The sequence below is a fragment of the Hydractinia symbiolongicarpus genome, chromosome 3 (genome assembly GCF_029227915.1).
Source record: "Hydractinia symbiolongicarpus strain clone_291-10 chromosome 3, HSymV2.1, whole genome shotgun sequence".
Classification (NCBI taxonomy): domain Eukaryota; kingdom Metazoa; phylum Cnidaria; class Hydrozoa; order Anthoathecata; family Hydractiniidae; genus Hydractinia; species Hydractinia symbiolongicarpus.
The window spans coordinates 16,619,205-16,641,702 of record NC_079877.1 but is presented as its reverse complement, the minus strand read 5'-3'; the positions used below and the strand labels follow the sequence as shown (position 1 = coordinate 16,641,702).

Sequence of the window (22,498 nt, the reverse complement as noted above, 5' to 3'; positions counted from 1 at the left end):
TAATATACTTTGAATGAAGTAACTAAATTTCACGGAACCTAAATTATTCTTTTGCGGGAATTAGGTTTGGTAAAAAGATTTTAAACTTGCGTATCCCAAAATTTAGTATTATTTAGTCACGAAATTTAGTTTCATTTGAGAACAACAACAACTTTGCCATCTATTTGCTTGTCAGAAGTGATAACGAATGATATAAAGCGGTCGGCCCCAATTATATTTGTCCTATAAGTCTCGAATAATATTTGACTGTCATACATATAAGCCGGCCTTCCCCGATTATGTGCGTTCTATAATAAGTGAGAAATAATAGTAGACTGCCGTATATAAACTGGCCTGCCTTGATTATGTTTCTTTTATAAGTGCCAAATAATATTTTTTGAGTAATAAGCCGTCCCGTCCTGATTATGTATTTTCTGCCCTGTTCTTGGGCAAGCTGCCGCAGAACAATATTAAAGATTCCGCCTTTGTGCTGGCGGAAATAAAAGAATAAACCATAAACAAACTATAGGCCATTGATGCAATGAACAATCGCACAAAAAACAATAACAGCGTTTTTTCTCACATGACTTTTCTTTACACTGCTGCTTTTACCTGTTGGCTAATTTAAACCTATCTTCTCGAGATATCATCGTGGCCATATTATGGTAATTTTTAGTTTTATCTAGCTATTGTTTTTTTACTATTAGTATTATTTCCATCCTGGACGTCTATAAGGTAAAAGAGGAAAGTCAGAGGAAGGAAAGTTCAGCCCATGGGCTAGCTCGCATATACCGTCCATATTGCATAATTTATGACTCTACTGCCGATATCATAATTCCACCCACTGCAAAACTTAAAGGTTTTAGCTATTACGAAGGCACCTTATAACTCACTTCTCTTTCTAATATAAACACTTCTCTTCTTACTCAAAACACTTCTCTTCTTATCTCCAAAATCTTCTCTTCTGTTCAAAACACTTTTCTTCCGAAGTGAGAAACACTTTTTTTCCATAAAAAAAATCCCCAGACCTAATTCTGGCCTGGAATATTGATTGAGCTGTATTTTAATAACTCACATTTTTGAATAAATGACCACCAGGGATTTTTGCATTTACATTATATGAAAGGTGATGATGAAAATCCCTGGGGACAAGGGTGAATAAATGCATACAAGAAGTATCCAAATGCAGAAGAGAAGTGTGATAATATAAAAGAGAACTGATTGGATCATCGAGAAGTATTTTTAAATTGAAAGAGAAGTGAGTCATTGAGGCCCTTGTAAACTATATTGCTACATCATTTGTAGATAACTTGCCAATGTTTCAAAAGTTAAAAAGTTTGTGCTTTTTTGCAGCTTTTTCTACTACATCACGCGAAAGGTGGTCTATAAGACCTTCGCAAAAATGCTACTGAACAGGGAAGGTTCAGCAGCTAAGCCAGACATCCCAAATATTTAGTGTTAGAGTCACCTGACCAACCCTGTTTTCAGATCACAATTTTTTAAAATTCAGGGTCTAAAGAACTAGAGGAATAAAAAAAAAATCTATGTTCTCTCCCAACAGCTTGTACCTACTATTATTATCGTGCTATGCTTACAAATCCAGACTGTAAGTGCCAAAAGTCCAGAGAACCAGTTTAAAATGGTGCACAAAAGCTCCAAATAAACAAGGTGGGCAAATTATCATAATGGTATGCATTTATGCTTGGATAGTTGGACACATTTTTTTAAAAAGTCTTTAAGTTTTTATTCGCTGACCGACCTACCAACCCTATTTTTAGGACTCCAATGACTTATTGGTGAATTACCCCTATGTTATTTAAGCCACCTAATCTGCAAATTACACAAGTATTTTCTAGTGAAATAGGCAATGTGATAAATCCTAGGTTCAAGGTGATGGATATAATAATAGCTGTGTTCTGTTGCTGGTGAACAGAGTAAGATGACAAGAAAAGTTTACATATTTAGGCGTCCATGTAAAATGGACAATAAACTCTTGGGATATTTATAGCTGCCTGTGTTCACTGGATTTTATGAAGTCTATATACCACATATGCCTCTTTTCACGAAGGCCAGATTAGCACCCCGTCAGTAGTATGAATAACAAAACTGAATAATCTGAGGTGGAAGTATTTTAATGAACCACACATCCAGTTCAAATGTTTTATGTGCCAGCAGACGGAAATCAAGCTTTACTTTTTAATAAATTTTTTAATATTAAAATATTTCTAACTGTAAATTTGTTACATTTACCTAATGCTTTATGGTTCAGTTTATTTTCAAACTTAATTTATTTTTTTACATTTTTTTTCTTTTCAGACTTCTGCATTGTTGATGGGAATTGACAAAATTCCGGACCAAACTGGTTATTTTGTTTTAAATCATGAAGGTGCAGTGCTGTCGGTCAGTTTTTTACACTCTTTTCTTGAAGTTTAAATTAGAAGAAACCTCTGCCAGAGAAACTTTAGACTTTTGAATGTTTATATTGAACATTTAAAAGTTGTAACTTTTCCATCCATAGAAACGTAACTCTTGTGGGATTTGTAATCTTTGCAAATTAAGAAAGTTAATCCATAATACTTTTTTTTCGATTTTTTGAGGCAGATTTCCTTTCAGTTGCTGTCATGTTAGCTTACATTTAGCATTGTTGCCTAATAGGTATTTCATATCACAGGTAGTTTAAACTCAAACTTTTAATATCTTCAACACCTTTCTGTCACGTAGGATTTTAACATGCTGAATACAATATCTGAAGGTAGTATTTTGTAACTTTTAGTCAGCTGGTGATCTGGAGAATGATGAACAAACTGCAAATGACATAACAGATGTGGTCAGATATGCTTTGAGGATATCGCTATCAAATGATGGTGAAGAAAAGTTTAAACGAATCACTTGTAAGTTTTTTGTTTTTGTTTTATATATGTTAACAAAATGAAGTTCGACAAAACTAGGAGGGAAAAAGAAGTATAGTCATAATTGATGGCTAAAAGAACAAAATGATAATTTGAGAAAATTAATATAAATGAATTTATATATTTTATAGTTTTTATATGGACTTAGCTGGTTGTTAATCCGATAGTAGGATTTTTCTTAAAAAGCTCTTGGGAAGAAAATGTGTGCCTTTATTGTTATTGTTATTTTAGTGGCCCCCAGTGGAAACAATCCACTAACTATAGGTTTTTGTGATTTTCTGGGCTAGCCACTTTAAATTTTTATTATTATTATTATTATTGTTTGGAACTCTTGAAACTTTAAGGTTTCTTGAGAAATTTTCATGATGCCAATATGGCCGAAATTCACAAAATTGCAAGATTTGTCCCTCTTCAGGTTGTTTTTTTTTCTTTTTGTAATTAATTCCATTATTTGATATGGTGGTTGAATTCATCGCTTTGATATATTTGTTGATTCTACTTGGTAAAGTCGAAATGTTCTACTTTACTGACATTGAGACATACCAACATCAATGTAAAATTGATTCTTAAACTCTTGATGTTACATAGAAAGAGAAGATGTTTTTTAAGTTTGTTTTTAAAATATATATTTTGTTTTGTTTTAGTGTCATACAAGACGTTCGTTCTACTTATAACTATTAGCAATCAAAAAATATTTGTCGTTAAAAGACCGCTGAACTCTGAAAGTTAAAGAGTTGAACTCATTATTGTCACCATCACACTCGTAAAAGAGGAGTGACCATTCGCGTTTTTTATAACTTTTTGTTGCAGTTAAATTATAATATTTTTAAAAGAAAGGAGAAGATAACTTCATCTATTGTTTGTTTTTCGTTTAGCACTTATGAAGAATAGGTCTGACATATTTGCTCTTTTATTTTTATTTTATTTTTCATTGACAGGAATAAATTTAAACTGTATATGTAAATATAAAAATTGACTTTGTATAAATTCTTTTTTTTTGCCTTATACTTTATATTGACCCAAGTGACGAAATTTTCGAAAGGGGTCTCTTTTCAGATAATGAAAATTGGGGAAGAAGGCAAAGCAAAGGCGAGGTAGGTTGACGGACGGAGAGGGGTCAACAATCTTAAAAAAATGGTTGACGTAATTTGTTAAATTGTAATCTCTTATTTACCCGAATTAGTAAGGTAAGTGTTAGCAGAGACGCGACAGCATTAATCACGTTCGTCGGTCCGAAGTAACGAAATCTTAAATAGGTTACGAAAATTAGGGACAACTAAATTTTTACTGCTAACGTTGTGACAGACAATTGCACTATATTTGCCGAAAGTGATAGCAAAGTGTTTTTGAACTACTGCAGGTGCGTGTCGGACATTTTTGTAACACTACTGCAGGTGTGTGTCGGACATTTTTGTAACACTACTGCAGGTGTGTGTCGGACATTTTGTAACACTACTGCAGGTGTGTGTCGGACATTTTTGTAACACTACTGCAGGTGTGTATCGGAAATTTTTGTAACACTACAGCAGGGGTGTGTCGGACATTTTTGTAACACTACTGCACGTGTGTGTCGGACATTTTTGTAACACTACTGCAGGTGTGTGTCGGACATTTTGTAACACTACTGCAGGTGTGTGTCGGACATTTTTGTAACACTACTGCAGGTGTGTGTCGGACATTTTTTGTAACACTACTGCAGGTGTGTGTCGGACATTTTTGTAACACTACTGCAGGTGTGTGTCGGTCATTAAAAACTTTAACATGTATCTGAGTAACCTTAAAAACGTCGAATTTTTCATTTACTTTGGTTATTTTTCATGTGTCTGTGTGCTTGATAACCTTAAATAGGCAAAAGTTACATAAAAAAAACTCAAAGAAAACTTGAAGAAATCCTTTTTGAAAAACAATTTAGTGGACACCCAGTAACAAAAATCTACCTGGTGTTGAAAATAATTCTGGAAAACAACCAAATTGTTCTTTATCTGTGAAACTACTACTAAAACTAGTAATGGTCATAAAGGATAAAAAAAACTAGTGGTTGATTATTTGTATTTTCAGAAAGAAAACAAATGATATTTACAGATTTCAAAACAAGGTATTCTATTTTTCTATACTAAGCGGGAATAAATTCATGCCGCGGAGGCTTTCTTCACAGGGAGTGTCTTTTGCAAGCAAGTTAGATTGCGTTTTTCTTGCGTAAACAGGAATTCGGGCTTTGCTGATGGCGTTTAATGAGAAATCAGGACGATCTTTTAAAGTGACGTTTACTGTGACGCTTTTTTTGTCGAATATGACGCTTCTTTTTGTCGTATCTAAATAAAAGTCACGAAGACTTGATCATACAGTCCATTTGCGTGTAGTGTTTTTTTTTACTTTCACGAGTCATTGTGGCAACATTCAGCACCAAGCCGAAATCACACAATTTATGTTTGTCTTGGTTGGGCATTTCGTGCGGCAGTCAGTTTAGCTGTGTGGAACAGCTTGATTTGGCACGAACTTGACCCAGCCTCCGCACGGCACAGCTTGAAAAATGGACTTAAAGGTTGTTCTAGCATTTACAATATTTAAAAAGAACACATTTTGTTTTAGCTAAATCATGGGCGAGAATACTTTTGTGAAGAACTATCTCACATTTTTATATTGCTTTTTATAACTTAGCTTTTGAGAAGAAGTAAAAAAACGAATGTTTTAACATTTATACAAATTGAGGACACTCCAGTAGACTCCTTGGAGTTCTGAAGGAGGCGGCGTTAATACTTTAGGAAAAGAAATTTTTGCAAATGGGAAAATTCGCGAAATCTTTTGCATTTCGCGAACATAAACTTTCTTGGAAAAATTAATTTTCCAAAATTACGAAAAAAGTCTTTAGAAATTTTTAAAAAGTAATATCAGCTGGTCAATCGTGGGCTAGTTGAAACATCTCTTAAGATCAGTAAAGTTATAAATACAAATAAATTGTTCGGGTTTTACTAATGAGCCAAGTCAGAAGCTTTCGCGAACATAAACTTTCGTGAATTAAAATTTGCGAAATTCGCGAAAGTTTCTGTTCGCGAACGTTTTTTCCCCTAAAGTATCCTGTTAACTCTGAGGTCAACGTATTTTTCTAGCATACATCGTCCCCAATAAAAGCGCTTGAACAATACTTACTCTATACGATTTATTTGAGTATGCGTTTTCGTTTTGATCATATAAACATAATTAGCGGTCACTTTCTTGCTACCATTTTGTTTCGATATACCAGCGCAAAATTGTTTGTCTTTCTTGCAAGATTCCTGTTCTTCATTGATACACATGTTTTCGGAAGCCTCTCCATCTTCGTCAAAACGCCCTTCGTCGGGACCGGAAAAACACTCCCCTGCAAAAATGAAAAACAACACGAAATCTAATATACTAGCGAAGAGACATGGCGTAGCTTGCCAGGTGTATATGCACGCAATGGTGACAAAGAAGATCCAGGCTATGTTGGCAATTTGTGACTGTAAAAGCATTTTCGGCCATTCGTTTTAGTTACAGATAGACGGAATGTAGGTATTCTAACACTGTTCTAGAAGCTATATTATGGCTTGGTAAAGTCTAATAAAGTCTAACATTGCATGTGGTTTCGCGCCCATATAAAGTAAATATAAAGTGTGCGAAGCTTTCTTTCCTTGAAGAGATTGTTATAATGCAATGAAAACTCCTATACGATTTGGGTTTAAATTCATACCGTATTTTTGAATGCCAAACGAAAACCATCCCTTTTTCTGTGTAACAATCGCACATTTGCAAACAAAAGCACGAACAAAACCTTTCCAATCTTCGTTTTTGCTCGGTGTTTCAAGATTTATGGAAGTGTCTTTCACCAACAGCTGTGGAAATGGTTGAGGCACTTGTTGATCATCGTTGTAACATCCAATTTTGGTGAGGTTTACTCCTATCTCAAATGGACAGTCATCAGCCAGTTCTTAAAAAATCAAGTGAATAAAAACTAAAATAGTGTACAAGTCCACGTTAGAAAATCTCGAAACAAAAACGCCCTATGCGGTAAACAGTCAAGAGAGAAAAATATGATAAATATAATACTTTTGAGCTCTTTTCTTTCGTCCTCTACATTTTCGTGCACTTCTTTCGCACCATCTTTATTTTCGGTATGTTCTACTCCGGGCTTTGTTCCCATCGCTTGTTTATTAGTTGTATTGGCGGAGGTGTTGGAATGTTTCGTTGGTGACGGCGTGGTCCATACGTGCGGTGCTGTCGAAGGTATTGTTGATGCTTCCAACACTGGAGCTGTGCCATCTAAGGTTGTAATACAAAGTATAGGTTACAAAGGCGCGTAAATAACCATGATGGTATATGAAAATACTGGGTTACACGCATTATACGTTCATTATTAAACAATTTCGCATATCATTAGTAATTTAGAGAAATTTCGGAGAAATCATTGTGTTTAAGAGTTCTATCTTACCTTCGAGTTCAGTTTGGGGGAGTCATGACAGTCCCGAATTATGAATCCTGTGTCTATACTAATTTATTACAAACTATAATGAACTAACATGGTAACAGGTCATAAATAAAAAAAATAGTTAAGTAAATAACGTCTAATTTTACCAGTGGTGCAGTTTGGAGCAGGACTTCCTGGACCGACTCTAGTTCCTGGAATTTCATGACCTGTTTTCGGATTCACACACCAAGTGTAACCAGTGGAGCCGTACGTCTGTCTCGGTTTGTAATTACCATGTTCATCACATTGTGGAACGAACGCATTAGGACGATAATTGGTGAGTTTTTCTTCTTCAGCGTATTTCGCTTCCTGAGAACACGGATTCTTTGGATGATCTAAAAAATATGATAATTTTTTTACTAGATCAATGCAACGTCAGCTAAAAATCTCTGTGGGAGACTGGATCGAACCGTAACAGGGACGATGATAAGTTGGTTCAAACTTTTTTGCTTACCACTGAGTATGAGAAATGGAAACGAATGATTCGGACCTAGTTGGATAACTTTTTTAACTCCAATCAAAGCTTTGCATGCACTTTACATGACCACATTCGAAAGGTCACTTTTGACAGTAGTACAATTAGAAGCTGGATTATTCTGGACAAATAATCGGTAATTTAGTTTTACCAAAAATAATAATTATACTGTTCACTACTTTCTATACTTTCTATACTTTAATCCTTCCTTTTGAAACATGCTTTAAATGATGTCTTGTTTTTGCGCTTTTCCTTTAGTGCGCTTTTAACTGTCTATGTCTGGTTACAAACCTGTCCAACAAGAAGATTGCTTAAGGTTTACTCATGATTTCAAAAGTTTTCGAAAAGATTATTTAATCTGTCAATCGCTTATGCAACGTTTCATGTTATTTACCCGTTTCTTATGATTCTTTGAGCATTATACTCTGACAGAAATTTACGGTGGAGAATATGGTTACAATCAAGTCCGAGTTTTCAGTTTTAAAGATGATTTTCTTCCACGCACAACTTCAAGTACATACATGCAATGCGTTAACTTACAAATATCAACTTCTTCAACATGTATAGTTGGTTGCGGTGCTGGCGTTGGATTTACTGTCGGCGATGGCGTTTGTGTTGTCTTGTTGGTAACCACAATCTCCGCTATTTTCACCAGTTTACCTTCACTTGATTTATTTCCTGACGTTTGACCAGTTTGATTGACTTTAAAAGACATATTTGATATTCCAGTAACAAGGACAATAATAACAATAACAACAACAAAAACAAGCACAACAACAACAACAACAACAACAACAACAACACCAAATAAAACAAGGACAACAACATATTTTTATCTTCAGTTGGTACTAAATAACAACAAGCACCTACTTCGAACAAACGTTACTGGCAACAAGTTTTACCTTTTGCACAATCTGGAGTAGGACTTCCTGGGCCTGTCATCGTTCCATTAACTACATGCCCTGTTTGTTTATCAACACACCATCTGTAACCACTTGATCCATGCGTTTGCAGTTCTTTGTAATTACCATTTTCATCACATTGTGGAATGAATGCCCCGATCAAATTTTGACCCATTCGTTGTTTTGCAAAGTCCAATTCTGTTGAACATGGATTTTTCGGATGATCTAGTAGGTGATACAAATATAAGTATTTTTGTAAGCTTGATTATCTTTTTTACGTTAAGAGGCTTTTTTTGTAAATGTCAACATAGAGATAACAATTATAGAGAATATAACATTCTTACATATGTCAACACTTGGTGCTGGACCAGTTTCTGGTTCTGGCTCTGGTTGCACGATATGTGATCCATTATTGCTGGGTGGGTCACCTGGATTGCTGGTGGCTAATTAACAAAAAATCAAAAGTGTTTTAAACACATTGAAAAGGTTCTGGCATAATACACGGATAAGCATTTAGTTGCTGCAGTAAGAAGCCACTGTTTTGCTAAAAATCAAAATAAGATTTTCAAGCTGTGCTGTTTGGTTTTGGTGTTCCTTATAACATTCAAAGTAAAAGGAACAGATGGAGCTGCTCTATGCAAGTAAATCGAGGGCTTATAGCGCCATATCATAACCCAACAATAAGTATCTTTTTTATTGCCTTAGCACGTAATTTTGAAAATACATTTCAGTCCAAGGCAATTAATTTTTTAAAGAAACTTATATCTAATAAACCATAAACAAACATTACCTTTTACACAATCTGGATCAGGATTTCCAGGACCAACTAATGTTCCATCAATTAAATGGCCAGTCGTTTTATCTACACACCATTTAGATCCACTTGAGCCATACACCTGCATTTGTTTATAATCTCCATTCTCTTCACACTGAGGTAAAAATCCTCCAACCATGTTTCTCCCATTGTTTCTTTGTTTTGCAAAATCTAATTCCACTTTGCATGGATTGGTTGGGTGGTCTAAAAAATCAACACAGTTATTAAAAACGACTTTTTAGCTTTTCTGACTAAGAATTATCAACAGTATTATGTTTTCCTTCTTTTTCGCAAAAAAATTAAAAACATGTCTTTTCAACATCTACATCCAGAATTGCAACCATGCTTTAATGTTTGCCTTCATTTTTTCTTGCGATAAAAAATTAAAGCATTTAAATGTTTTTTTTTTATATTATAATTTATGTGATAAACAGTTATAATTTATGTGATAAACAGTTATAAATTATGTGAAAACAGTTAAAATTAGTAAACCTTTAGTATTAACTCTTAGTATTGGTATATCACGGCTAAAACGAAAAACAAAATTCTACAGCAAAACACATTCACCGTATCATTTTGTTAAGATTAATATGAAATACATACACATATCGAAATCTAATGATGGTTCCACTTCCGGCTCTGGTGTTGCTTCTGGTAGCGGTTCTATAACTGGTTTAATTGTATTGTTTCCAGATTGGCTAGCTGTAACACAAATAAAATTATATGGGAAGTTATTTTTGATGTCAAAAGAAAAGAATAGTGAAAGTACACTTGAAATGTAAGTATAAATAGAAAAGTCATAGAAGAGGCTTGTGTGAAAAAAATTAGCAATAAATTCTTTTGTCAATTTTGTTTGATTTAAATTTTACGTCTTGCAGATATCCAAAAAGAGAAAACGCTATACTGCATAAAAAATAAGCAAATGGTTAAGAAAGGATTAGATATCCAATTATGAGTAATTTGTGTCCAGAGGGGTTAGCTCATAACAAATCTCTTTCCAGGTCATTTGAGCCGCAAAAACAATTGAAGAAAAAAGTGAAGTGAAAAAGCACAGACATTTGTGAAGCGACCAGCCTTGAATTGGTAGGTAACCGGAACAGTACATACAGTTGTGAAGTGACCAGCTATGAATTGGTAGGTAACCGGAACAGTACATATAGTTGTGAAGTAACCAGATATGAGTTGGACTTGTGACTGATAAAAAAAGTTTGAAGAAATTTGAAAAACTTAAGTATAGTAAAATGCATTAAAATGTTGTACAACCTTTTACACAATCTGGATCATGATTTCCAGGACCAACTAATGTTCCATCAATTAAATGGCCAGTTTTTTTATCTACACACCATTTAGATCCACTTGAGCCATACACCTGCATTTCTTTATAATCTCCATTCTCTTCACACTGAGGTAAAAATCCTCCAACCATGTTTCTCCCATTGTTTCTTTGTTTTGCAAAATCTAATTCCACTTTGCATGGATTGGTTGGGTTATCTAAAGAAAAAATGAAAAAAAATTATTTTGATTTTGGAAAGAAAATATTTTTTCTTTAAACCCTAAAACTTGAAAAACTCACAGATATCGAAATCAGAAGGCGGTAGTGGCTCTGGTTCAGGTGTGGGTATTGGCAGTGGTGGTTCCACCACTGGTGCGGTTTCATTATTAACTAGAAATAAAAACTAATTCTAAAAATATAAATCCATAAATAAGCAATCAATTTATGTCACAAGTTTGGATTACTAACAAATTAAATCTCTTTCACACTCGCTTTTTTATTTCAGCTATTAATTTCTAAATTTAGGTCTCACATGCTTTATGTAAATCACAAGATTTATTTTACGACACCAGCTGTTTTTACTGCTATGTACTAAGTTTAATTTCTGACTTTTTTATCAGTGGAAGATGTTGAATTCAACGGCATAAAATACATACCACCAGCATTGTTGTTTCCTTTATTTCCTGTGCCGTCAGCATTAGAGGTTTCATTCGTTTTGATAGCTTTGCTTCCTACAAGAACAAAAAATTACGTACAATTAAGGGATATTCTGCTTCATTCATTTACATAGTTTGTGCAGCAAATGGTGATGTACTATGGTTTATGACGTATGGCGTATTTTACAACATGGCATGAAATTTCCCTTAATGGATTTCCCATTTCGTCTGTTGTGTTAACGAAACAAATTTTTAGATTAATAATACAAACACATTCTTATTAAAACGATTTCTAAATCAATTTTTGTGCTAAGGGAGCATAAAATAAGGTGATGAATGTGTACGATAAGCTTAACCTGTGGATATTTCCACAGCTCACAAACTAGTTTTTATTAAATAATGGCTGAAGGGTTTGGAAAAAAATGGTAAAATGAGTGTTATCATACAAACATTTTCGAATTAATTGAAAGTAAGACCATTTTAGTTTAAGAATACTAATTAAACAAACAAAAAAAAACATATTACCAGGACAATCAGGCATTCCGTCTTCTCTTTTGTGATAAGTACCATTAATAGTTTCCCCTGTTTCACGGTCAACACACCATTTACCACCAGTCATTCCATTTTCCTGTATTTCTTCATACAATCCATCATCAGGATTACATTTAAAAACAAAGTAGTCAGGAATAGTCTGTGCAAGAAATGTACCCGTTTCTCTTTCGCGTTCACATTTTGTCATTGGTCGTAATACAGATGAATTTCCAGACTTTGCTAAATAGTTTATAAGAAATGCATACATTAATACCAAAAAATTCTAATGCTCTATCATGTTTGCTAAGAAACTTACCAGAACAGTCTGGGTTTCCCTGCTTGACATAGGTTCCTGTAACTGTTTCCCCAGTTTCTCGGTCAACACACCATTTACCACCCGTCATACCATTTTCTTGGATTTCTTCATACAAGCCATCGTTAGAATTGCATACCGGAATAAAAAGATCGGGAAGCATCTTTATCATAGCTTCATTTTTCTCCTTTTCTTTCTCGCATTTTGTTTGTGGATGGGAGTTGTTGCCTTTTCCTTAATAAAAATGAGCATGAAATTAAATTTAATGCATTAATAATGATATTATTATGCATTAATAATGATATCTTCAAAGGAGGCAGGGTAAATTTATTCCATATACCATGTCCAGCAAACATGGCTGACTAACTTTATTATAAGAAAGGGCTGGACACACTAAAGTGCAAGTTAAATTTAAATTTTATCTGCATGATTGGGTGTTTTTGAGGCACTTAAGACATATCTTATATACTGATATGTTTACTGTCTAGTAAGAAAAGTGATAGCATTGCTTTTCCTTATGTAAAAGCCACAGATATATATTTTCTAAACAATTCTTTTGTATCAAACCAACCGGGTTTAAAATATGACACAAAATTTTGCAACTAATTTATGTTCTTTAAGCATTTTTTATTTTTTTATTGCTAAGCACATTAAGGAGATTTTTTCATGGACCATACAAAGAGTAACCCTTATTTACCATAATACAAATAACATATCAAAAACTTTTGACATGAGATATACCAGATGCAAAATTAAAGGCAACCTAAATAATGAGCCAGCATCACTTACAGTCATACCTGCAAAAATCACAAATTAAAAAGCACACAACACTCACTTTGGCATTCTAGTTCACAATCTTTTAATGTTTTGTAGTTGTTTTGATTTCCCATACATCCACCATATAAAAAGCGGAAACATTTATTATGCTTCCAGTCATAATAAAAGCGTGGGAAGAGTGCAAGACATGGACCTGAATCTTTTGGAAGAAGACAGTCTTTGTTGGAATGCTCTAAAACGGTAGATACAGCTTGTGGCACAACGTAGCTAAGAAGTGCTATTTAATTATGTAACTTTGTAAAATTACTTTAGCAAACTTTTTGTTATGGTATTCAGCTTTAAATGAATGAAAAGGGGTTTATATCCGTTGGATAAAATATATTAACTTTTCATAAAAGCCTTACTTTTGCATATAAAGTAAAGTAAAGATATTGTGAAAGGTGACTGGTGTTTACTGGAAGTTGAACTGAACATTTACTACACAGATTGTTTCTATTTTTATGTGTTTACTTTATGTCAAAAAAAGGAATTGCAAAAATTCTTTCAATTACTTTTTTTTGATTCTGGAAACATCTGAAAACTCCACACAAAATTTCTTTCTGATAAAAGCTCTCAAGGTGCCCTACACTATGTAGAAGCAGAATTACCTGGACACACTAAGGAGCCTTCACTTGTATTTTTTCTTGTCCCTTCAATTTCAACTCCAGTATATATATGAACACACCAATGTTCTTGTTTAATTTCATCTTTTTGTATTTCTTGGAAATGGCCGTCCTCTGTACAAGCAGGAATGAACTGATTAGATGTTGCAGAACCTGACAGGAGTTTACCAACTGTTTCATGACATAATAGCTCTCGTTGTTTCGTTGTTGGCTTACTGGGTACTACGTATAAATACATGCCAGAATATAAATAAAATATTCAGCCTGTAATACAGCTTAACGATACATAAAACATCGAAATCGTTATTTTTTGTCAAAGTTTTAATTTTTATATCATTGGAAAGCTTGTAATTTATTTACTTTAAAAAAAATCACGAAAGGGAAAATATAAAATAAGAAACATGTTTATCTCAGTTCTTTACAAAAAATTTAATTTGTTTACAAAGTTTAAGTGTCAATATCTCAAAAACAATTTTTGCTAGATGTGTTTTAGGCTAAAAGGTACAAGCATTTATTGAATATGGAAATAAAACCAAAATATTAATGTTCTGGGCATATTGAGCTCTCGTTTTTTTTTTCTTAAAAGTGAATTGTTAAGATTTAATTGCAGTCTGAAGGCAAACATGTACAACGGAGAAGCAGGAAAAGCAACTTTTCCATGTTAATTCAAAACAAGATCTTAAAAAGCAAAACTGAGAAATCTTTCTAGTACTCAAGTAGAATCGGCAACTCACAAGGAGTGTTCAATACTTTTTTATGTCTTTCCATTTTACTATTTTATCACAAAATACACTATTCAATAAAATACATATGCTTTTATATTTATTTTTATTTCACAGTTTAGGAAATATAGACGGTATTCTTAACTTGGGTAATAGGTGTTTTATGTATCCTTAATACATAAGGTTTTTATTGACAAAATTCAGTAATTGTATTGATGAATTTTTAAGCTTCCCAGTATTATATATGTAGCTGCATTTGATTCTCAATTTATATTCAACTCACCTGATGAACAGTCAGCGTCTTTAAATTCAACAATTGTTCCCTCAATCATTCTCCCAGTTTTTTGATCAACACACCAGGTGGAATCATTGTAAAATCTCTGCAGGGATTTATACAATCCATCTTCTGTACATTCTGGTACAAATACAGTTTCATTAGCAATCGGCTCCCTTAAACTGGCTTCTTCTTTCTCTATAAGGCACTTTGTCAACACTACAAAAAAATTGGTTAGTTAATGTAAAACAACAAACAACAAAGTTAAACTGCATCTTTGTCAGAATTAATGCTGATGTTGAGTGAGGCACTTACTACCGCATGCTGATTGGCAGTCATGATACGTCTCAAAGTTATTAGCGTTGCCATTGCAACCACCATAGGTAAACTTTTCACAAGATGCTGTTTTCTCATTAAAGAAATATCTTGGTACAGAAGCTTTGCAAGGACCAACCAATTTCGGCAGTAAGCATATTGGATTAACTTCTCCTGAACAACAGATGTTATAAATTTTATAGAGGAGCATATTTATAAAAAAAAACACATTAAATTATGGTAAAAATTGCATTGTTTTCAACATATACCCTGCATACCTGGGCATGCAGGCATTCCTTCTCCAGGTGATGTCCTTGTTCCATTTATTTCATCCCCTGTCACTTCATCAACACACCAAGCATTACCAGTAGCTCCATGTACCTGAACTTTAGTATACAGTCCATTTACTTGGCACTGTGGAACAAAGCTTCCAACAGACTTAGGCTCACGGTAGTTTGACGAGACAGCTTCCTCCCTCTCTGTTTCACACTTTGTTTTTTCTGTAAAAAAATAAAAACTGTTGTACTCGAAGAAATACATTGTTTTATTTCATTATATTATTTGTTTTTATTTACTAAGACCAACTTCAATCCTACTAAATATGTAACACACAGTGTTTATGTGTTTTTTTCATTTTTTAAAATTTCATGGATTTCAAGTATTAGCAGTAAAACTGTTTAAATATAACAAACCCACCTGGGCACAAAGGGTTTCCTTCTTCTCTTCCAACCGTCGTGCCATTGATAAGTTCACCAGTATAACGATTAACACACCATTTTTCACCAGTTTGAGCAGAAGTCTGGACCTCCAGGTACAAGCCATCAAACAAACTGCAAGTTGGTACAAAAATATCAGGAGTTTCTTTTGCTAACAATGTTTTTTCCTTCTTCTCCTTCTGACATTTTGTTAGTTGATGGGAAGAATTTTGATCTGCAAAAATAATTTAGAAATGACTTGAGAAAATCCTTTAAAATATATATACCTGACTTTCTCATACGGCAAGTAAATATTTTTAACTATTATAGTATGTAATAATAACATGTAATTCACAAATAATTTTAGAAAAAATGGCAATAGTGATAACAAATTTAATGGTTATACTGGGTATCAGAGTTTCATCATCAGCAAACAATGAACAATCATTGTAAAATTCCAACAAACTATCTCTAAAGACTGATGAATAAAAAATAATTTTCTTGGATTTAGGAGTAGAGCTTCTACTGAATAAATTGTTTCCTTAAACTATTTTTCAGGGCATTGTGTCTCTTTGATTTGCCGCTTCTTTTTCTGTGTGTGAATTCCATTAGTTTATGCATAGACAATTTCAACACATAATTTCTTAATCATGTAATACAAAAGTAGCCTTTCCAGAAGAGTTGACAATTTATTCCACTACAGACCACCAAGTCGTAAAATTTGAGGTGCATAGCAATAGCGCACATGGTGTTTATGTATTAATTTTATCACATTTTTCTCCTCAATTTTTTTATATGTTTTTGACTTTATACTCATTATCTGGTGGCTAACATGACATTCTAGTTTTTCTGTAGAAAATAAGGTTTAGTGGATTTTTGTTAAAATGCATTGTTAATATATAATCATATAAAAACAAGCAAACACACACCTGTTTTTTCTGGACATTTAGGTGTCTCATTTGCAACTTTTGTTCCATTTATTACGTCACCTGTGTCCACGTCAACACACCAAGAGTAACCAGTTCCCTCATGATGTTGAATTGGTTTGTATTTGCCATCTTCTGAACATTCCGGAACAAAAATTTGATAAGCTGTGGGTATATTACTGGATAGCAACCATAATGCATGTTCTTTCTCCAATTCGCATTTGGAATCAACAATATTAGAAGGTCTGGTATCATTTGTTGATGTTGACTCATTTGTTTTCGTTCCATCAGTGGAAGTATTGGGTGTTGAGGTTGTTGAGAGTTTACCTGAAATGATATATATACTACAAAATTAAAATTGTTACCCTTCTGTGTTAATCTTCTATTTTTTTAATTTTGTGCCAGCATTATTTTTTCTTTTCAAACTTGTGTTAAGTTTTTGTTGATGATAATGTAATCTGTTATTTTCCTGTAATAAATTTAATGGGTATATATCCTGTTATTCGCAGTTTCCATGAGATGTACGCACCATCAGAGATCTTAGGTAGTCCTGCTTTCTTCAATCCCTGGCTAGTTTTTGATTTGTTTCAAATAAAACTATTCACAAGTCAGATGTAGCACTACAGAATGAATAATTTTCCATATAAAATTCCATCAGTTAAACATTCGTGAACTTTTTAAAAGTATTACTACTTATCCGTCCAGTCATTGCCATTGAATAATATTAATATTATCATGTCATGAACAAGCAAGTTTACGAAAGTGAAGTTGCAAGCTATATTGGTGCCAGAGCTATTTGTTTAGACAATCAGATAAACATAGAAAAGTATAAACCTAGCTCATATATATATATATATATATATATTCAATTATCTCAGACATACCTTCTTCGCATGTATCCTGACATTCTTTGTATGTTTGAAAATTGTTGGCATTACCACCGCTGCCACCAAAAGAGAAGATTTTACATTGTTTATCCACACTATCATAATAGAATCTTAGAATAAACGCTCTTGATGGGCCAGCATCAGAAGGAAGATTACATCGTTCACGATCTACGAGTGCAGAAATATATGAAATAGTTTTTATTTTATTATGTTTATAATTAAAAAGATTCTCAATCCTACGCCCAGGGCCTAGGAAACCGAAACCGAAACTTATAACTTTCGCTTTCTTTCCCGCCAGACCAACTTGAGAAAACACAGACCTGTGGTCTCGACAAAAATATTCTTCTCTGCCCTGCGTATTTTTAACGCTTTATAATGTTTCTCAAATATACATTCATTCAGATATTTTTGAATATTTTTAACTTTTTACTTCAAATAGACTGACACTTGAGATTATTTTTAAACATCTCAACTTAATAGACATAAAATAACTGTTGATATATTGTTAAAGGTCGGAGTTGAACTTCTGTTATCTATCGACGTGTGCTCCATCTGAAACGTCAACTAAATCAAACTTCCTGGTTTCAAGTGGCAGTTTTTTAGGGTTGACGCTTTAGACCGTTCGGTCATCCGTGCATGTCTGAAGATTTAGTTAACATTTCGGAGGTGAATGTAAAGTAACTATATATATACCAACCTCGTTCCCAGCGCCTGTTGTCTTTTCTCTATAACCGGGACGGCGAGACGAACATGCCGTCCGATGTCAGAAAAAATACAAGATGTCCTGTTGACGAGGTTGTACATATACAATATTTTGTCAAAACACGGCGTTTTTACACCCAATTTTCAAAATAATGTTGTTCCAGAGAAGTATAAGAAATATGTTGTTTTCTGTACATGCATGTTAGTATATGACGAAATTGACTGTTCACAATACTGTATTACAAATCAATCGATGAAACCTGATAGATTATCAAGTCAAATAAATAAAAAACAACAGCAAATAAATAAAAAACAAAACGGCAAAACTATAGTCATTATATGTGGTAGAAAAAGTGTTAAATCGGTTAAAGAAAAAGTGTTAAATCGGTTAAAGAAAAAGTGTTAAATTTGTTCACTCTCTGTTCAGTCTTGTTTTAAATAGCCTCCAAAGCAGTGAGTAACCTTGTCTCCACAGCCTGTTTTTCGCTTTCTAATAATGAGTTAGCCACATATCAGAGAACGAAAAAAGAAGCACTGGGAACGATGTTGTGTGCGGAGCATCTTTATCCGCAACACAAAGGTTATGTTTGAAAAAAGATTTAAAACCTGAATTTGATCCAGTTGTTGTTGAAATTGACACAGTTGTTCGATGACTGCTTGGTGCAGGTGTTGGTTTTGTTTCGACAGGTAACACTGACGAAGTGGTATGGATGTCAGGTGAGGCTGTTGTGGATTGGACTGTTCCAGTATCTACACAAAAAAAAGATCTTAAGACGTAACAGGGAAGGATAAATTAAAACAAATAAATCAATTGAATAAGAAGTATAAGACATCCTCTTACTCCAACAAATAGCATCCCTCAAAGATGACATTCCCATAGGCGGTTCTTCATTCATTTTGTAAATGTGAAGGTGGCTACTGGCCATCATCTGAAGCGCTTCACTGGAAATATTTTTACACGGTTTTACAATGAAAGTTTCGATATTTTGGTCGCGTTGAGCTTTGATTAAGGCCTGCAAAATAGAGCAATATTTATTAATTATCGCTTATCTTAAACAAGAAAGCTTGATACTGCTCGTAAAAAATAAAAGTTGAAATTTGTTGTTTCAGAATTTAAAAACGAAGAACAAAAGCTTTTGTTTCTCAAGTATATTTTTACCTGTATCGAGCGCACATCTCCACTTGTTTGCTTTCCGTCAGTGTACATCACAATTACTTTACGTGCGTCTTCTCTAACAGGAGTCGCTGAACCAAACACTTCTGTGGCGCGATCTAAACCTAACTCCACCCAAGTCTCACCATTTTGCGGCTGACTTCGCATTGTTTGTAAAGACCGGTACACACTTTCATCAGTGTTATTAGAATCCAGCGGTAAATACACATTAGCGACAGCACTATAATCAATAATCCCGACTCTTGTGTTGTCTGGACCAATTATAAAGTTTGAAAGGAGTGTTTGAGCATCATCAATTAAATCATCCCAGGATTTCTGAACGCTTCCAGAAGAATCTATCACCAAAACAATGTCTAATTTATTCGGACATAATGGCGCTGTAACGAATGTTTGTTGGTTTTGTTGTGCTTGTCTTGTGGTTTGTTCTTTTGGCGGAGATTGTGTCGTCAGTGGCTGGGGTTGTGAGGCAGGTGTTTTGGATGTGGTAGAACTTAGTCCGGCTAAAATAATTGATAATTAATTTTGATCATAAAATTGGGTTGGAATGAAAGGCGTTTTTCATATATAATATTCGAAGCCTTTTTTGTCACCAGGCAAACTAGCCGAATACAAGGAGCTGTGTTTGAGTAAATTATCCGAAAGAAGTTTTACATCACAGTATGCTTCTACGATTGAAAAGTATTCTGAAGATATGTGTGAAACAATGCTGCGCAAAAAGATGCATGAAACACGTTATGGATGATTTTTTGAGTAATGTGCAAAAAAGCTCGAATTTTCTTTTGTATATATCTTTAAAAAATATAAAAACATGAAATACGAATGAAATCATTGACACGACGGGACACAGATGTTCGAAGACAAATACCCTTCCCAAGTCCTTCTGTTTAATTGAGTGAACTAAAATTAGCTATTAGAAAAATCTAATTAAAGATCTTCAGGTGTTAGCACATCAGCAAACCAACTTTCTACAACGCCTGAAGCTTTTCTTATATAAATCCACGCTATACGAGGATCTATTTTTAAGAAAGAAAGAATGTTCGCAATGTAATACCGCGCACACTTAGTACTTGTGGCTTAAGTAAATAAATAATTAAATAAATGAAAACTTACGTGAGAGTGGATGCGAGAACACAAGAGCAACATAAAACACGATCACGCAGAATATTCTCTTCATCATTATCATCAATGAAATGTAAATATACTTCGACAGAACGTTACTGCACTTATCATTCAGAACATTCAGCCCGAATGTAAGATGTTCCCAGGGATGTAAACAAAAGTACTTCTGAATAGTTAAATTCACAGACTCATTGAAGCAGAGAAGAGCTAGGGTAGGTTTGCGCACGCCTCAATGCGCATTTCAATAACTTCCTCGCTGCGGTTTCAAATGGAGCTGATAGTTTTTATACTTCTTTAATTATTTTTTTTTTAGGTCTTTTCAATTTCTCTGCTGTGCACCTTATATTTGATGTCTCAAGATTAAACTTTTTTCCATCGAAGAGAATGCAATGAAAGCTATTGGAAAGCTGTTTCTCTTACCTTGAAGTTTTATGGCGGCTTCCAAAATCTCATCGCGGACAGTTAAGCTTTTTTAAAACAGATCTATCTATGAGGCAAATAGCTTAATTAAAGAAACTCTCACAGCGCCCCTTATTTATTATCAGCTAATAATGTAATATAGATGGTGTTGCCTGTCAAGGAAAATTCCATTTACAAGTTGCATGCATTTTTCATCGTCAAGATTGCACCTTTTACCAGTAACTGTTGCCCATCGTTCAAATATTGTATATTTGTTTTGTTTTTCTTTCGCTACCCAGACCCATGTTAGCCAATCACGTTGGAGATATTTTTCGTGTTAATAATGATAAAACTGTTTTTTTCTTTTCTAAGAAACCAAGTATTTCTTTAACGTTAACACAAATACACTGACTATTTCCCATACCTTGAAATAAAGGCGTTTTATTATTTTAACAATTCCGGGTCTTTGTTCCGCAAAAAATACGTGACTGAAATCTTTTTTATTTGACAAAACAATGTCAACAAACAAGCATGATTTATAGATTTCGCGTCTGGAAGCGCTTGTATTTTGTTAATTGCAAACATTTTTTTGCTCTTTTACAATGATGAAGAAAAACCGCGAGTGAAACCAAAAACAAACGTGTCTGTGAAGGAACACCTTCATCATCCATGCAGTACTGCTACCCAACCGTGCATGGGATCCTTAAACCCGTTCATACATATTATTTCATGATCGTGGAGGGTTGTGCGTCATTCTTTTTGCACTGACCTTTCCAAAGCTCAGTTGATATTTCTCCTCCCCTTTCTCATGCTGAACGTCTTCGTTACCATGACAACAATAAAAACTACTCTCTTTGTTTCTATTCCAACGATCCTAAGTCGAACAAACTTTAATAAGTCTTTTTTAAACATGTCTTCACGGCGCAATGAAGGAAACTTCGCTCATTATATGGAAGTGTCTTTTTTTGTATACCAAACGATTACAGTAAAAAGTGTTCTTCATGACGTTGTACCAACGACCACATTAATGTTTCAAAAATATTTTTTTTGCAAAAATATCTAGATTTTTAACTTTATTCGCGGTGACCGTTCCTAATTTCTGCTAACGTCAGCCCAGCCTATTTTCCCTGTTTCTGCACAATTCCAGGGCACGGATTGTTCTATAAATCGTACATTGTAAAAAGTACCGCTATCATTTTTAACGGCGGATCACACCTGCCAAATTTAGGCTATTGCTATGTACCGACTGCAGGGACTGGCCAATTGATGCTGTTTGGTAGCTAATTTCGAAAAAGACAACAAAACAGCCCTTCCCCCAAATACTATGTCCAGGGTTGTAGAATACATTGCTGGATACCAAAATACCAATTGACTTAAAACAGGTTGTCACTTTTGCGGAATAGAGTGAAGTTATTTGCTAGGAAATGTAGTCTGTGTTGTTAGTTGCTCGAATTATTTTTAAGTAGTGTCTACAATCTTTATATAAAATTAAATAAATAATCTTAGTTTAAACG

General features: G+C 34.0%; 2 protein-coding genes across 3 annotated transcripts in view; one reads left to right on the top strand and one right to left on the bottom strand.

Annotated features, from left to right (window-relative positions):
- The window catches only part of LOC130635998 (ragulator complex protein LAMTOR4-like), a 48,392-nt gene extending 44,605 nt beyond the window's left edge, over positions 1-3,787 (top strand). Inside the window, exons 1-4 of one of the 2 annotated variants that reach the window (XM_057445566.1) lie at positions 493-644; positions 2,296-2,379; positions 2,753-2,870; positions 3,533-3,787. In XM_057445566.1, the coding sequence (XP_057301549.1) occupies positions 642-644; positions 2,296-2,379; positions 2,753-2,870; positions 3,533-3,618 (291 nt within the window). In that variant the 5' untranslated portion in view covers positions 493-641 and the 3' untranslated portion in view covers positions 3,619-3,787. Of the gene's footprint in view, positions 1-492; positions 645-2,295; positions 2,380-2,752; positions 2,871-3,532 lie in introns of those variants that run through there. The other variant, XM_057445567.1, reaches the window with a different exon arrangement.
- Positions 3,788-4,920: 1,133 nt separating this feature from the next.
- Positions 4,921-20,736, bottom strand: LOC130635993 (uncharacterized). The gene is made up of 27 exons (XM_057445557.1): positions 20,577-20,736; positions 19,452-19,966; positions 19,134-19,305; positions 18,899-19,042; positions 17,588-17,758; positions 16,707-17,030; positions 15,779-16,012; positions 15,361-15,582; positions 15,083-15,256; positions 14,777-14,986; positions 13,757-13,993; positions 13,168-13,341; positions 12,336-12,566; positions 12,014-12,259; positions 11,489-11,563; positions 11,133-11,222; positions 10,823-11,050; positions 10,163-10,261; positions 9,536-9,763; positions 9,090-9,188; positions 8,746-8,970; positions 8,384-8,545; positions 7,476-7,703; positions 6,951-7,163; positions 6,595-6,831; positions 6,036-6,243; positions 4,921-5,200 (listed from the first exon to the last, which is right to left on the bottom strand). The coding sequence occupies exons 1-27, from the start codon at positions 20,647-20,649 to the stop codon at positions 5,128-5,130; spliced, it is 5,292 nt and encodes a 1,763-aa protein (XP_057301540.1). The 5' UTR covers positions 20,650-20,736; the 3' UTR covers positions 4,921-5,127.
- Between the last annotated feature and the right edge of the window lie 1,762 nt (positions 20,737-22,498).